The following is a 17771-nucleotide window of genomic DNA, read 5'->3' as shown; positions in this document are numbered from 1 at the left end:
GGAGAAGAAAATGTATATTGGTGCCTCCTCTTTCATAAACACAGAATGTTGAAGCTTTAACTATAGATCATCTACTCCACTTCCTTTAAAAAAAATTATATATATATATTTTTTAATGTTTATTTTTTGAAGGAGGGAGACAGATTGTGAGCGAGGGTGGGGGGACAGAGAGGCACAGAATGTGAAGTAGGCTCCAGGCTCTGAGCTGTCACCACAGAGCCTGATACGGGGCTTGAACTCACAAACCATGAGATCATAACCTGAGCCAAAGTTAGACGCTTAACCAACTGAGCCACCCAGGCACCCCTACCCCAGCTCCTTTAAACCGAGGGTCAAGTTGTGAGGTGACTTGCCCATGGCTGCAGAATTCAAGAAGCACTAACGTGAACAAGAGGCTCCACTTCAAGGTTACTGCTTTTCTCAACTACAGATAACCTTCATACAAATAAGTTGTATTTGAACAGAGATTTATAATTTACAGATGGCTTTTGTTGGTACACTAGTGTGAGATGGGTGTGTCTGCCACTGTCATTTAATGAGGACATCATGTGGAAGTTAACAAGTTAACCTCCCAGGACTTGGGAGGGACACAGATGCTACAGAAAGCATGTACTTTTCTTAGTATTTCTTGACTATCCTGGGCTTTCATTCCTTTTAACCTTTTTTTTTTTCCTCTAAGTTTAAAAGTATTTATTGTAGAAGAGTTTGGAAGACACAGAAAATCACAAGAAAAAAATTAAATAATCTGTAATTTTATCACCAGCTAGCCGGTATAGCAGTCTGAGATTATTATTTCCAGTATTTTTAATGCATAAATATATTTTTACATGGAGTCATAGTGTACATATTTTTACCCAAGATACGCTGCCATTTCTTTTGACATCAATCAACATCATTTTAACAGCTTTTAAGACTTTGTATACATTCATGATGTTTTCTGAAGCATACATTTACAGGTAGAATTTTAAAGTCACAAGGCAATGCTTAAGGCTTCTGGTATTGATTGCCAGAGACAGTATCTAGTCACATCTCACCAGCAGCACTGAACTCCCAGGTTCCCTGAATTCTCATTTGATGAGGGGGGAAAAAAGTGCCATCTCAACTCTTGCTTTAATACACATCTTGCAAGGCTGACCATTTGTCATCCATTGGCATTTGTTCTTTTGTGATTTGCTTACTTAAGTACAATCTTTTTTCTACTGGGACTTTTTCATGGGGAGATTCTAGAGGTAAGTGGCTCCACAGAAAGGTTCTGGATTCCTATTGCCTGGGTTCAAAGTCTGACCTCACCACTTTTTAGCGATAGGATACTGACTAACCCATGATCTTAAGCCTTCACTTCCTCATCTGCAAGATATGAGCTGTTGGAAAGATACATACATACAAAGCCCTCAGCAAAGTACCAGTATCAGTATGTTTCTTACTGATAAATGTTAAGAACTCTCTTTATAAACAATCTCTCCCTTTTGTAATATGTTTTATCAATTCCTACTTATTATCCTACCCTTTTCAGTTTGTTTGAGTCCTCATCTTGAGAGGAAACCTAAGAGTTGAATATGAATAGCTCTTACCATGTTAACTTTGTTATCCTATCCCTTTGTCTTCACATTCTCTCTCCAAGCACGGGCATTTAGTCCACCTGCCATTCTTCCTGGTTATTACCTGCTCATCTACATATGCCCCAACAGGAGTGCTGTCTACTTATCCTCGTGAAAATTATTTTCTTATGCACAGGATTCCAGATTCCCACAGATTTCTGTTTTTGGTAAGGTGTGTTAGAACTCTTACCTGTTAGGTATTCTGACCACGACTTTCTGTTGCTCACTAACTTACACACCTTTCTGCATTGCACTGAGAAGCACCAGTCAAGGGATATGTTTCCTGATGGGTTGTCAGAGGTGGTCTCTGGATGGACCATGACTGTTATGTCTACTTCCCTTTACCACTGTCCTTAACAAAATTCACAAGACTGAAATACTGCTGATATAAGACAAAACTGAACATGTGTGAGGTGCCTGTGAGGGGTCAGTCACTCGGCGACTGACAACGTTTTTTAGCACCTGAGCCAAGGGAGTACACTAGAAATGTGGGGGTGTAGCCCCAGAAACAAACGTGGTAGCCATAGCAGCTTCTGACCCAGAGCCTTGGGAGTTAGCAGGACGCAGACAGCAGCTCTGACAGTCTTAAGAACCAGGAGTCCTCTGGTTAGGAAAGGGAAGATTCAGGACTCCCAACAGATGCTTAACCTCTTAACCACTAGGCTAGGCTCTTTCTGACCCACCCACCCCCAAGGTCTAGTTTAACCTACAGGCCAGGAAACTATAGTTATTAACCCTTTCCCCCAGCTCACACAAGCCCAAGACAGCTCCCTCTACCCTGTGGTCCAAGAACTCCAGGTTTTGTCCAGTAACAGAAGCTTCTCCCCTGGCTCCTGTTTTACTACCAGCACTGCTCACCAGGTTCTGGCTACATCCATGCTTAACAGACATGACTCCACCCCAAAAGGAACTCAACAGGAATGCTCCACACAAAACAGCCTTTTCATTTCTCAGATATGCCAGACATTCTTCCTAACCTTCGTCTATTGTTCCCTCTACTGGCCATATTGTTCCCTGGCCTGCCTGCCTACTTTCCTGGCTAAGTTCTACTCATCCTTCATCGTTTTTCTCAGAAACTTTCCCTGATCCAAGGTTGAGTCAGGTACTCCTAATGTCCCACAGCAGTGATTATACCGTATCACTGCCTGTCTTCCTTGTCCATTAAACTGTACAGACTATCTTCTTTCCCACTGTATTCCTAGTGCCTGGCACAAAGCAGGCCCTCAAAAAATAGCTGTTGGATACATTAGTTTGGATTCTTTCACTACCTCATTTCTGGGCTGTCACAGGCTCAGTAAGTCACTGATGAACTATTTCCCCATCTGTCTTGCTGCCCTGTCATTGTTCTTAATTGGTCAGTAAATTTTTTGTATTCCTGAGACAAAACGTCCCTCATATTGTCCACACCATATCCCAAACCTGGTATGTGGACAATCAGGTGCAGTGACACAGCCTGGGTTGCTGTACCCTCTTTGTGACATTCTCGTGGAAAATGAGGTTTCAATGTTATATTCCCATTTTTCTTATCTCCTGAGTATTCCTAATAGTAAGAGAAAAGCTGGAAGCAGTGATTCTTCCATCTGCTGTTCTGATTAGTCACAGGAAAAGCTTTCAAAGGACAATTTGCAGTAGCATTGAGAAGTGCTGCTTTAAGTCAGATGACTCAAGATCTGGTAGTTTACCAGTCTGGAGTCTTGTTCCAAAGTAAACCCTTTCAACTAACAAAGATATAAATCTGACCAAAATATTTACAACATTCCTTGTATTCACAAGTTACTTTACAGTGTGGACTCTCTGATGGCGCATGAGGACTGATCTGTGCCTGAAAGCCTTCCCACATTCATTACATATATAAGCTTCATCCCCAGAATGGATTCTCTGATGCTGAACAAGGGCTGAGCTCCTTTTGAAAGTTTTGCCACATTCATTACACTGATAAGGTTCCTCTCCACTATGAATTCTCTGATGTCTGATGAGGTTTGAGCTCAGACTGAAAGCTTTTCCACACTCATTACATTCATAGGGTTTCTCCCCACTATGTATTCTCTGATGGGTTATCAGTTCTGAACTCTGCCTGAAAGCTTTTCCACATTCATTACATTCATAAGGTCTCTCTCCTGTATGAATTCGCTGGTGTCTAATAAGCTTTGAGCTTTGGCTAAAGGTTTTCCCACACTCATTACACTCATAAGGTTTCTCGCCAGTGTGAATTCTTTGATGTATAATGAGATATGAACTTTGACTGAATGCTTTGCCACATTCGTTACATTTACAAGCTTTCTCACCAGTATGAATTTTGCGATGTCTAATGAGGGCTGAGCTCTGATTGAAGGCTTTCCCACATTCACTACATTCATATGCCTTCTCACCGCTGTGAATTCTCTGGTGAATAATAAGATATGACCTCAAACTAAAAGCCTTTCCACACTGGTTACATTTATAGGGCTTTTCTCCAGTATGGATTCTCTGATGTTGTGTTAGAGAGGAATGCTGCTTGAAGCTGTGCCCACATACATCACATCTATAAGGTCTCTCTTCTGTAGGAACTTTCTGATAAGTTATAGAGTTTGTACTTAGAATCAAGCTGCTTTGAGGCTCATGATGGTCTCTCTTTCCCAGAGATTTGTGTGTGAAGATTACTTGACTAAAGCTGTCCCCTTGGGAAGGGGATCTTCTTAACTTCTCCCCTGTAGCATTTCCTTGTTGCCACTCTAAATTGCTTTCAGGTTCACTAATTCCTCCAGATGAAGGTTCCTGGGGAAGTCTTTGTGACTTTTCTTCTGAAATGTCCTTCTTTGTTGCTGTTTCACTGTTCTCACAATCTGAAATGATAATAGCAAAAAACAGACTTTTTTATTTCTCCAGTCACTCTCAATACCTACTTTCCATGTGAGAGGAAATACAGGCTTCTCCTTACAAAAGAGGTCACTGTCCACATATATCTTTCTTTAACAGGCCATACTAGGGTCCCTCCCTCCTCCTTTCGAGTAACTAACGCCTATATCTACACTTTGAAGTTTATTCTTTCCTACTTCCTCTGAAACTTCAATTGATCAATTACCTACTATTCCTTTCCTATTATTTTCAACCTCTTTATCTGCTGACTCTCATTCATCACCATTTAAACAAGCCCAAATTTCTCATCTTTTTCTTTTTTTTTTAATTTTTTTTTTTTTAACGTTTTTTATTTATTTTTGAGACAGAGAAACAGAGCATGAACGGGGGAGGGGCAGAGAGAGAGGGAAACACAGAATCGGAAGCAGGCTCCAGGCTCTGGGCCATCAGCCCAGAGCCCGACGCAGTCACAGACTGCGAGATCGTGACCTGAGCTGAAGACCTGAGCTGAAGTCGGACGCTTAACCGACTGAGCCACCCAGGCGCCTCTCTCATCTTTTTCAAATCGAGCTCCTTGCCTACACATCTCCTTCATGCAACCTCACTTCCATTCGGTGTAAAGCTGATGCTGCTTCTTTTTATTTAAAGAGACAGAGACAGCGAGAGAGGGAGCACTTGCATACACATGCGCATGAGCAGGGGAGAGGCAGTGGGAGAGGGAGAGAGAGAATCCCAGGCAGCCTACACGTTCAGAGCAGAGCCCCACGCAGGGCTCAATCTCATGAACTGCAAGATCATGACCTGAGCCGAAATCAAGAGTTGGATGCCCAGCCAACTGAGCCACCCAGGTGCCCACAGAGTAAAGCTTCTTGAAAGAGTTAGCCTTACTCATCTGTTTGCAATCTGGTTTCTGCCTCACCTGTGCACCCCCTCCCCACCATGCTACTCTCATCAAGGTCACCAACGTCACAGATGCGTAATCCAGTAAATACTTTCTGGATCTTATTTAGTTGGCTTCCCTGTAGCACTGACACTGGGACCACACCTTCCTCTAGAGACATTTCTCTTCCGGTTATGTTAGCCTGATTTCTGGGGGCTGTTCCTTAGATTCAAGGTCAATCACTCAAACACAAGGTCCTTCAGGTGCTGTTCTGGGTTCTCATGTGTCCTCGCTCTACAAACTGTCTACACCCAGGTTTCAATCACTACTTATGTTATAAGCTAATGTCTCCCCAGGTCCCCAGTTCTAGCCCAGTTCTCCCTATTAAACTCTAGACTATCATATCCAGTGTTAACTGGGATATTACTTGTGAATATCTCACAAGCCCCCAAATGGCTAAACACATCATCAGGTATATTTTTTTCCCTTATATTTTCGCATTTACATGAATGGCACCATCATTAACCAAGCTGTTCAAGACTAAAACCTGAGTATCATCCTTAACTCCTTTCCCACATTCTCCACTTTTAACCATGACCAGCTACTGCAATGCAACTTAAAATGCTGGTCAAGAGACAGCTTTGATTGTCCCCATCTCTCACTGTAATACATCTTAATTTATTCACTGTGGCCATTTAGATTACAACAGTTTCTAACAGGACTCCACTCTCGCCTTCCTCTAATCCATTCTCCACTTTGCAGCTAGATTCTAAAGCACAAATCCAATCAACTACTCCCTTGTCCAAAACCTTTCAACTGTGCTCCACTGCACTCCTTCAAACTACTTAAGATGTCCCACAAGTTTTCACAACCTGGGTCTCCTTTTTCTCTCTGGTTATGTCTCACCATTTCTCCCCTATGAATTCTCTCAAGTTAAACTGAATCACCTACAATTCCCAGAATGAGTTGTATTTTCCCACCTTCAGGACTTTGTGGCCTTTGCTTGTGTGATATTATAATATAGGAAATATATATTTGGTCTTCATCCTCAGCTCCTGGCACAGAGCTTTAAAAACCCTTGCAACTTCTTTCCTAAGTGGTAGAGGTGAGAAGAGTGTCTTTTGTTACCCATAATAAGCCCCTATCAACCAGTACCTCAGTTTATGCTAGTGAGGTAACTCCTGGAAGGTAGGGGCTGGCTACCAAAGGAACCAACTATATGATTAGAAGGTTGGAACTTTCAGCTCTGCCTCCTGACCTCCAGGGAGAGGGGCTGGACATTCAGTTAACCAATGGCCAATGATCTAATCAGCCATGCCTATGTAATGAAACTTCTATGAAAACCTTAAACAAAGTGGTTCAGAGAGCTTCCAGGATGATGAACGCATCCAAGTGCCATGACAGTGGTGAACCTCTAACTCCCCAGGGACAGAAGCTCCTGTGCTCAGGACCCTTCTGGATCTTGCCTGAAGTACCTCTTCCTATGGCTGTTCACCTGTGTCCTTTATAATAAACTGGTAATGGTAAGCAAGGTGTTTCCCTGAGTTCTGTGAGCTATTACGGCAAACTATGAAACCCGAGGAGGTGGTCATGTGATGTCTGAATTGCAGCCAAATCGGAAAGAAGGGTGAGTAACCTGGGGATTCATTACAAGCGGAGGTGGCAGCGGGGAGGAAGGGAGGCAGCCTTGTGGGACTGAAACTTTAACCTGTGGGGTCAGCCCTAATTCTGGTGTGTCAGAATTAGTGTTGTTAATGTGAAGGAAAACCCCCACACATCCAGTGTCAGAAGTGTGTGAGTAGAAAAAGTTTTTCCCTTTAGGATGGGAAAAACTCCCACCCTATTTACCTAGTTTTCTCCTTACTCATTGTTCAAATCTTAGCTCAGATGTCTCCTCCTCTGAGAAGTACTCCTTGAACCTCTAAGGTTGGGTTAGGTGTGTTCATATGTGCCCCCACAGTACCTAAAGCCCACTTTTATTCTAGAATTTACTATACTATATTGCAATTGCCTTTTCACTTGTCCACCCCATCTAGATGTAAAAGTTCCTTGAGGCAGAGACCCAGTGCCTACCACAGTAGCAGACATGTATTAGCACCCTATTAAGTTATATAACCAAGGAGTAAATGAATAAATGCCAGGGAAACTGACACAAGAAAGACTGACTGCACTTCCTGAGGGTTAGTAAATACAAAGCTGTTGAAGTGAATACCTCTGGTCCAGAGTAATAAAGGGGAGGCTCACATGTGGCATGTTTGTAAAATCCAATTAATTCTGTATCCTCAAAACCAGACGCCTGATAATAGTTCCCAGGTGAGTTTCTATTTTCTTACCACTTTTGGGGGAAAGGCAAGGTTCCCAGGGTTTCAGCTGTGTCTTTAAAGGTTGGAGTGGGATGTTTGTTAACTCTTGGGATGTTCCAAGACATGTCAGATCTTTCCATGGCACTGCTGGTCCCTGAAATCAGTTAAAACATGGTTAATGTTGTGAGAAACTTCCTAGGGAAAATGCTTAGTAAAAATCTGAAAGAGGTCAATGACATCCCCAGGGATGAGCAACAGGGGAAAAAAAAGACCTATTTAAGGACAGGGATAGGTATGGGCACAGTAGTCACTTCAAGGTATGGTTCAGTAGAGACAAATTTTCATCCCACTGCTATGAGGATGCGACATGCATCAGTCTGTAAATTTCTCTTCCCACAACATACCACATCTCCCTGTTCCCACCTGCTGCCCTGGATCATCAAATTCCCTCTCCAAATCTTCCAATAGGGTCACAGCTTCCTCGCCGCTTGTTGGGCTATGTTGCTGAACCCAGATCTGCAGCTCCTCAGGCAGGATGCTCAGGAACTGCTCCAGCACCAGCAGTTCCAGGATCTGCTCCTTCGTGTGCAACTCTGGCATGAGCCACTGATAGCAAAGCTCCTGGAGTCTGCCCAGAGCTTCCCGGGGTCCAGGTGTCTCCTGGTAGCAAAACTTCCTGAATTGCTGGCGAAACAACTCTTGGCAGGATCGGGTACTCGCACTCTGCTTAAACTTCTGACCCCAGGAAAAGCTTTCTTCTACTTTCACTAGTATTAGTTCTTGTTCCTGAGGATTCTGAGGTACCAGGGTTGAAACTGCTCTAGATTCCACAGCCATTTTGGCTTGAACAGCTTAGCCAAAAGCTCAGCACAACTGAGTACTGTACTTCAGTTTCTTTGAGTAATTTCTTCTTGCCTGAAAGATACAAAAGCACTGTTAACTTAGCAGTGGAGAAAAAAAAAAAAAAAACAACTCTAAGATTTATAATAAATATCAGTCATGCCAGTAATACATTGAAAGGGAAGAAGTTTGACACTATAACTAAATAAACAATCAAGCAACAAACTAAAGGTCACTCATCCCATTTGTCTTCCATAGTGGAATTTCTACCACTAATGCCCTAAGAAATTATTTTAGAAGCAAAAGAATGCAATATTAACATGAATCACAAACTGAGAAATTTCCTTTTCAATTTTCTTTCAATCCTGATGGTATAAGGAAAAAAATCTTTGTCTGTAAAACTTGCAGAATTCCCTTTTTAAGCCTCAGACTTCCAAGGGTAACTGTATCTAGCTAGGATTCAATAATACTGGTTTTTAAAATTTTATTTTTAGTTACCCTCTAGCTATGGCAAATAATCTTTTCATTTGGGGTAGTAACAACATTTAAAAAAATCATATTGAACAGAAGTTGATTTGAATAAAAACACTTTTTGGTAACTGCCATTTGATCAAATTTGGTTTTCAATGCATTTCTTCAACAAACACAGAGGCACTTACCATGGGCTCTGTCGTGAGCCAGGCTTAAGAATACAAAGGTTTTTGCTTGTTGAGTAAATGAATCTACAGAGGAATTAACCAAGAAATGTTTGTTAAAACGTTTAGTGTGTGTTCAAAAAGATATCAATTGTCACGGAGACACAAAATCAGCAAAAACGTCAATCTCCGTTCTAAAACTTAGAATATACGGGAGAAAACATTTAGAGAAAAATACGGGAACAGATAATTATGTATTAAATTTTGTGATAGAAGTCACACATGACCTGATTCTAGGGATGGGTGAATATCCATAGGAGGGTATGCCCTTGAAACAGCAGGACAAATCAATTACAATTTGATCCTAACAGTACAAGTAACTTTAGAGATTAGAAGTATTTAGGCTAACATTTAGGTTTATTAAGCCAGCCCAGCCGCATTAGCCTGTATATGTTTGTATCCCGGTTAAACTTCAGCATTGGCGAAGTCACGGGGTGGGGGAGTAACTGCCCTCTCTGCTGGAAAGCAAGGGCCTAAGGTGGCCTCCTCTGGTCCCCAGGACGCTCAGAAACGCCGCCCGGACAAGGGGTCGCGACCCGGGACGAAGAGGTCGGGGAGCAGGGCTCGTTCACCTTGCGCCCGCCGCCCGGGCGGCGGGCCCACCCCATCCCCGCCCTCCCTCCGCTCGGGGCCCGCGTCCCTCACCACGAAGCCCAGCAGCAGCCAGGGAGCAAGCCGCCGACTCCAAGCGGCCAGCCACAAAGACCGGAAGTGCGCGCCCGCGGCCTTCCGCTCGCGCAACCTCGGGAGCCTCCGTGTATCCCGCCCCGTGCTCACAGGCAGCCAATCAGCGCCGTGGATCCTTCGTTCCCATCGCCTTCCCTCCGGCCGGGATCCCCGCGGAGCGTCGAGGCCCGGGTGTGAATGAGTCGGCGGGCGGGCGTCTTTCTGAGAGGTTGCCTTACGAGGGAGGGCGCTGCTTCCAGCCTTGGCTGCCTCCTACCCTGACCTCTCACCGCCACCACTCCCTATCATTTCCCCTGCAGTTTTCCAGAAAAGTGTTAGGATTTTTCTGTAATTCCAGTGCGTTTCCAGTATCTCCGACAAAAATAAACACGTGGATGAACAAGCCAGACAAAAAGTAACCATTTCTATTGCTCTTCCGTATGCATATCATTTTTGCCTTACAGCAGCTCTGTGCCGTGGCTTTATTATGCCCACTGTACAGCTATAGACAGTGCCCAAAGTCAAGCAGCGCGTGAACACAGACGCCCGAGTCCCAGTTGTTCAAGAAGACTGGCGTCCCAGACTGCGATTGTAACGGAGGGTTTTCCCATTTTTTCACTGGAACCCACCAGGCATTAAGACTTAGTGTTTACATTTTTCTTGGCCATTTAGTAGATGAAAAATGATGCTTCATGTTGTTTTAACTTCAGTTTCATTTGGATTAGTGAATTTGGGATTAAGGTATTTCCCTCTCATGTTTATTGACCATTTATGGTTCTTCAAGGAAATGGCTCTTCCCATTTTTTAAATTGAGGTGTTACTATTTTTCTTTAAACTTGCAAGAATTTGTTTTACTTGCTAATGATATCAACTCTAAGTTTTTACAAATATTTTCTTTGTATTTATTTTTGAATTTTGGCACAAGGTGATGCATAGTTCGAAATATCTTTTGCGAGCTAACACAATTAGGACGCACATATCTGGGGAAAAATAATTAGCTTTTAGTTCTTAATCATTGTGAACCAACTGGTAATTTTATCAATTAAGAGAACAAATATTATCATATGTTTCAGTTATCTGTTCCTGCATAGATAAAACAGCAGGTGTTTTATTGCTCACAATTCTGTGGTCAGGAATTCAGGGAGGGCTTAGCAGAGATGGCTAGCTCATGCTTTACAGGGTGGCAGCCTGCATGGCTTAATGGAGATCAGAGGGTCCAGGAAGACTTCACTCACATTGCTGTGACCTTGGTGCTGGAGTTACTTGATTCTCCATAAAACCTCTCTCCATGCAGTTTCTCATCATTCGGGAGCTTAGCCTAAGGAGTTTAGCACTTTTTATGGTGCAGGGCTTCCAACAGAGTGAAGAAGAAAGGGAACAGGCTAGTTCTCTTAAGACTTAGGTTTGGAATTGGCATTACATTACTTCTGCGGTATTCTTTATTTTTTTTTTAATGTTTATTTATTTTTGTGAGAGAGAAACAGAGTGCCCATGGGAGAGGGGCAGAGAGAGAGAGAGAGAGAGAGAGAGAGAGAGACAGACAGAATCAGGAGCAGGTTCCAGGCTCTGAGCTGTCAGCACAGAGCCGGATGTGGGGCTTGAACTCAGGAGCCAAGAGATCGTGACCTGCGCTGAAGGTGGATGCGTAACCAACTGAGCCACTGAGGCGTCCCACTTCTGCGGTATTCTGTTGGCAGAAGGACTAGACTCATGGGAAGGGGAAATAGACTCCACCTTTTAACAGGAAGAGCAGCTTGAACATAGAAGGACATTACCCTTGAGTCCAGTCTACCACAATTACTTACATGGAGAAGTAGGAGTGGAAATTAGGAGTGAAACTGTTGAAAGAGAGAAGGAATGCTTTTAACTGCAGTGATAGAAAACCTTACTAAATGTCCTTACTGGTTAAGCCTTTTTATTATCCCACATAGCTCCATGTGTGAAGGTAAGGCCATCCCTGGGATTGGCTGTGAACCAACCAAATGTGGTAAATAGGGCTTGACAAAATTGTCGAGGACCCAGGTCCCTTCCCCCTTTTTGCTCTGCCATTGTTTTTAAAGTTAAAAAAGTTTTTTTTTTAATGTTAGAGAGCACAAGCAGAGGAGAGGGGCAGAGGGAGAGAGAGAATCTCAAGCAGGCTCTGTGCCAAGCATGGTGCCTGACATGAGTCTCAATACCACCACCCTGGGATCATGACCCGAGCTCATGAATGCTCAACTGACTGAACCATCCAGGTGTCCCTGTTCTGCCATTTTTAAGTGTGTTGGACTGTTTTCCAGTCTGGCTTCCCTTATGGTCTTAAAATGACTACCTTAGTTTCAGATTACAGATAATATCCAGAGCAGAAAAAGAGAACACCCTTATGTTATTCCTCTATTTATTTATAATGGGAGAGGGAGGGAGATGAGAGAGAGAGAGAGAGAGAGAGAGAGAGAGAGAGAGAGAGAGAGAGAATGAATCCCACATAGTCTCTGCACTGTCAGCACAGAGTTTGACCTGGGGCTCAATCCCACGAACCATGAGATCGTGACCTGACCTGAAACCTAGAGTCAGATGCTTAATCGACTGAGCCACCCAGGAGTCCCTGTTCTGCCCCCTTTTAAGACAAATGACGACTTTTCCCCCCAGCAGATTTCTTCTCTTATCTTATTAGTTAAAAGTGCTTCAACTGTCTGTGCCTATCACCAAAAAGTGGTGAGGCATCCATGACGGGCTCAGGCCAATTGAAATTCATATTCCACGTATGAGGGGCCAGTCTCTCCTGAAAGACAATGTGGGGAAGGTAAACAAAATTAGGTTATGTTAAAAAGGCAGAAATGTTAAGGCGGTGTAGGTGTGCTGAGAACACTGATTCCGTCTTTGGCCCTCCATGCTGTTGATGCCCTCACAGTGACCTCCCTTGGGGGGTCTACATGTTTCAGGCCCCTTGGAGATTGATGCACCCCCTGACCTGAATGCGGGAAGCCTTCTTCTAATTGTCCCTAAAGGGATGCACAGAAGTTTCCACTTTAGAAAATTAGTAGAGCTCGAACTGGTGCACAGGTGACACCACTTGAGATAACTACCCTATGACCTCACCCCTCATGCCCTTTGCTCTATAGAAGCTAGGGATTAAGAGCCAGACTTAGTGGGGGATAGCTGAATAGGGCTTCGGATCGTCTGTCTGCCTGATTCTCCCGGTAAATTACCGTAAGAGTCTGTAAAGGTCAGGGGGTGGCTTGTGTCATTTTTCTGGTCTCAAAGTGCCTTTTCAGTTTGGAGGATACTTTACTGACTCTCATCTGCCTTCCAAGAGGCAGAAAAAGGGGATAAACAGATGAATGTTGAGTGTGTAATAGCAGCGTCTACTCCAGTAGTTAAGCTGATTCACCTATATATGTAAGAAAGTGAGACCTAGAAAAAGAAATTGAAATTCTAGTTATTCCTTATAAGATGGTGCATATATTTAAAAGATAAACCAAATACTTGGCTGCAAGAGGTGTAGACATGAGTTATAGCTAATGTGTAGGACTTGGTTAAAATTCCCAGTGGGATAGCAACTTACTATTCTTAAGAACTTTAGCCATGAGGTCTTAGTCTGTTTGGGCTGCTATAACAAAAATACCACATAGACTCAGTGGCTTATAAACAACAGAAATTTATTTCTCACTGTTCTGCAGGTTGGAAAGGCTAATATCCAGGTGTTGCAGATTCAGCATCTGGTGAAGCCCCACTCCTGGTTCATACATCCGTAATTGGTGAGTAAGGCTATTCAGTAAATTTTAACTGCCTGAATTACTGTATCACATTCAACAGTGCTCTCTTTCAATTTCATCAAGCTAGATAAACTCCTTGAAAGTAGGGGTCCCTGGGTGGGTCAGTTGGTTAAGTGTCTAACTCTTGATATCGGCTCAGATCGTGATCTCAGTCATGAGACTGAGCCCTGAATCAGGCTCCAAGCTGAGTGTGGAGCCTGCTTGGGATTCTCTCTCTTTCTCTCTCTCTCTCTGCCCCTCCTCTGCTTGCTCACTTGTTCTCTCTCAAAATAAATAAAGTCTCTTTGGGCACCTGGGTGGCTCATTGGATTGTGTCTGACTCTTGATTTCAGCTCAGGTCATGATCTCATGGTTTGTGGGTTTGAGCCCCCAGTTAAGCTGAAAGTACAGATGAAGCCTGTTTGGGATTCTTTTTCTCTCCCTTTCTCTGCCCCTCCCTTGCTTGCCAGTGTGTGCTCTCTTTCTCTCTCTCAAAAGTAAATACTAAAAAAAAATTTTAAGTCTCTGTAAACCACTATTCAATAATAAAGAATAAAGAAAATGGCCTCTGATGCTAAGGCAATTCTGCACATATTATTGAACGTTAGTATATGTGAAACTCTGGTAAGAAAAGTGAGGGATTCACGTGAAATAAAAGATACGCTTCACACTTCACCTACCACTATAACTCCTAGAGTATAAACTCCATAAGGGGTTGTTTCCATGTTGTCTCTACAGTATGGCCTGGCCTACAAACTTACAAGAGAGCTACAGTAATTGCTATTACAGTAATTGAACAAGGAGCCACTAAGGTGACTCTAACGCCTTAGCAGCCTGGGGAAGCAAACCAACACCTAAGTTAGAGTGGATGACTTTAAAAGCCTCGAAATCAAGAACTTGACACTTAACAACAGCTAATCACAAACAGCTAATAGGGTTCTCAAATAAGGCAACAAGATCAGCAATAGCCAATCAGAATTTCCTTGATTTGCTCCTGTGTCTGTGCTAGAAGCCCTTTCTCTTCGCTCCTGCTGGTGGATTGCCCCTAGCCATTGTCAGCTTGGCTCTGCCTGCTTCGCATTGACGTTTGCTCAAAAAAACCCCTCAAAATTTTTGTCTACCTCAGTTTATCTTTTAACAGTGCTAAAACTAGTAATATGTATCTGAAGGGTTCAAAGACGGCAAGTTTTCAGAAAGGAAAATTTTGGATAATATGCTTAGACCGTTTGAAGCCAAGATTTATTTTAATCAACTATAGTAAGAGGACAGACACAGTGACAACTGCCTTTGGAAAAAAAAAGTTTTTTACAAGTGTCTAGGGGATGGGAGGCACTGCATGCCACATGGGGTCAGTGGGGTTACTCACAGGGAGAATCAGGGGTGGACGGAGAACTAGAGCCAAATTATTATTTTTTTTTTTATAGTGCTGGGAAGTAGCTGGGGGGTGGATTTTCCCTACTGAGCGGAGAGCAAAACACCTAGTTGAGGCCTGTGGTTGGAGGGTGTGTAAGAGATTTCAGAGTGCCTGACGGTGGAGGTGTTTGTAAAAATAAATAAATAAATAAAAACCAAAAGAATCTTTGGACTGTTAGTATGACACTGTGACTCCAAGATGCCAAATCATCAGTCACAGCAATATCAAAAATGCTTATTACACTGTATATTCTATTACTGGTACCATGATGTCACCAGTTTAGCTTTGTATTTTTTACAGACAGATAATAGATGTATTAACAGAATAAGACAATGTTTATTTGTAGTACCCACAATAGTAAACAAAGGCCTTATTTACTAAGTTGTTTCTCTTTGCATCAATGTCAAAGCCCTTGGGGTTGCTCATGAGGTACATCCATGCACTTGTGCCTGGAACAGAGTTAAAGCTACAGGCGGACTCTTTGCTGTTTTACTCTTTTCCCTTCCTTTTCAGGTTAACCACAATGACAAATCTCATCCTGGCTCTTAATTCTGTCAGCCACTTCAGAAAGTGGTTCTGTTAGGACTCTGTTCTGCCTTAGGGTGATCCAGTAGAGATAAATTCTAAGATGAGGCAAGGGGAAAGGTGATGCCTTTCAAAGTGCATGGAGTATGAGTAATAAAATGAACAACTTAGCTAAAGAAGCAGAGTGGAACATTTTCTAATGGTTTTGTGGACAGGATCATGAGATTCTGGAGAGAAAGCTTTTTAAAAAAAGCTGTAGGACTTGGGTACTAAAAGACATTCACCTCATTTCATTTTAACTGTTATTTGTGGGAAAGTGAACATGTTAAGAATCTAATTTGGTTGCCTTGGTTGTAATATTTGCCTCAATTCTTTTGTTGTAGCAATCATTTATTTTTAATTTTTTAAAGATTTTATGAAGCCCTCTATCTGTACACTCAACATGGGGCTCAAATCCACAACCCTGAGATAAAGAGTCTCCTGCTCCATCGACTGAGCCAACCAGGTGCCCCTGTCATAGTGATCATTTAGGAGGAAACGTAGGTTTTACTTGAATTTTTTACAGAACAGTGAATTCATAGAATACCCATTGGTTTCTCTCTGACAGTGCCTAATGAAAAATTAATTTTTAATCTTGTCAGGCAGCATGGTGGTAAATGACTGACCAGTTTATATACTACCCAATGTTCAGGCCCCTTGAAGGCCAAATACATTGTTTTAAAATATTTTTCAGAAGGTGCAACCTAATTTGCTTACCTTTTCTGGATTTGTTTTGCTTTTTTTAAAATTTATTTTAACTTGTTTTATTTTTTATTTTTTTAAATTTACATCCAAATTAGTTAGCATATGGTGCAAAAATGATTGCAGGAGTAGATTCCTTAGTGCCCCTTATCCATTTAGCCTATCACCCTCCCACACCCCTCCCATAACCCTCCGCTTGTTCTCTGTATTTATGAGTCTCTTCTGTTTTGTCTCCCTCCCTGTTTTTATATTATTTTTGTTTCCCTTCCCTTATGTTCATCTGTTTTGTCTCTTAAAGTCCTTATATGAGTGAAGTCATATGATTTTTGTCTTTCTCTGACTAATTTCACTTAGCATAATACCCTCCAGTTCCATCCCCGTAGTTGCAAATGGCAAGATTTCATTCTTTTTGATTGCTGATAATACTCCATTGTATACATATACCACATCTTCTTTATCCATTCATTCACTGATGGACATTTGGGCTCTTTGCGTACTTTGGCTATTGTTGATAGTGCTGCTATAAACATTGGGGTGCATGTGTCCCTTTGAAACAGCACACCTGTATCCCTTGGATAAATGCCTAGTAGCAATTGCTGGGTCATAAGGTAGTTCTATTTTTAGTTTTTTGAGGAAACTCCATACTGTTTTCCAGAGTGGCTGTACCAGCTTGCATTTCCATGTATTTGTTTTGCTTTTAAAAATTCATTATATTATGCTTTTATGCTTAGGATTATACTGCTGCAGGTAATAACATGTCCCTTTTAAGTGGCAACTTCTTTGGGTGATATTAAAGAGATCCAATTGAATATTGTTTTGTAGAACTTCCTTTATGTGGTCTACCAGTTTGCAATTTGTGATCACTTATATAGAGACCACAAGATGACTTTCATCACCAGGAGTAGAAATGGGTACCCAAAGGGACATTTGGGGCCAGTACTTTGGGGAGGATGGGACCAGTGGGAATGGGCAGAATAACATAATGGTTAGGAGTTTGGTTTCTGGAGCAACACTGGGTTTGAATCCCTGCTCTCTCTGTTGTTAGCTCTGTGACCTTGTGCAAGCTTCTTAAATGTTCTAATCTTTACTCTTCTGTTCTAAAAAAAACAGGCAAAGTGATGGTACTTACCTACTTTATAAAGTTGTGAGCATCAAGTGAATAAATACATTCAGAACAGTGTTTGATGAATGTGTGTTGGCGGTATTTGGGGAGGAGGAATTGCATTGGTGAGGAGAATGTGGAGGCTAGAAGAAACAACAGTGCTGTAAGTCTGGATTTGTCCAATGGTAAGAATTATTTAGGGTCTTTGTTAAAAATACACATTTCTAGGCCTTCAGTTACAACCTTGAGGGAGGGTTCTAGGAATTTGTTTTTGACAAATACCTCAGATGATTCTTACTATCAAATTAATTTGGGAAACTGATGTGGCAGAATGTAGACTTCGGAGTCAGACATATGTAGATTCTGATCCATTCTTGAAACAATTATGTCCAAATTTCCACATGTACCAGAGCCTGCTTTAGGTGCTGGGCATATAGC

The 17771-nt window shown here is 42.3% G+C and overlaps 1 protein-coding gene across 2 annotated transcripts in view; it reads right to left on the bottom strand.

Annotated features, from left to right (window-relative positions):
* The window catches only part of ZNF397 (zinc finger protein 397), a 46832-nt gene extending 36938 nt beyond the window's left edge, over positions 1–9894 (bottom strand). The window contains exons 1-4 of one of the 2 annotated variants that reach the window (XM_043558599.1): positions 9116–9189; positions 8040–8531; positions 7647–7770; positions 3381–4420 (exon numbers count right to left, since the gene is read on the bottom strand). In XM_043558599.1, coding sequence (XP_043414534.1) covers positions 3381–4420; positions 7647–7770; positions 8040–8453 — 1578 coding nt within the window. In that variant the 5' untranslated portion in view covers positions 8454–8531; positions 9116–9189. Of the gene's footprint in view, positions 1–736; positions 4421–7646; positions 7771–8039; positions 8532–9115; positions 9190–9796 lie in introns of those variants that run through there. The other variant, XM_043558598.1, reaches the window with a different exon arrangement.
* Positions 9895–17771: the final 7877 nt, after the last annotated feature.

This window comes from Prionailurus bengalensis, chromosome D3 (genome assembly GCF_016509475.1).
Source record: "Prionailurus bengalensis isolate Pbe53 chromosome D3, Fcat_Pben_1.1_paternal_pri, whole genome shotgun sequence".
Lineage (NCBI taxonomy): Eukaryota > Metazoa > Chordata > Mammalia > Carnivora > Felidae > Prionailurus > Prionailurus bengalensis.
Note: the sequence above shows the minus strand (reverse complement) of the source record. Positions and strands in the feature narration are given on the sequence as shown.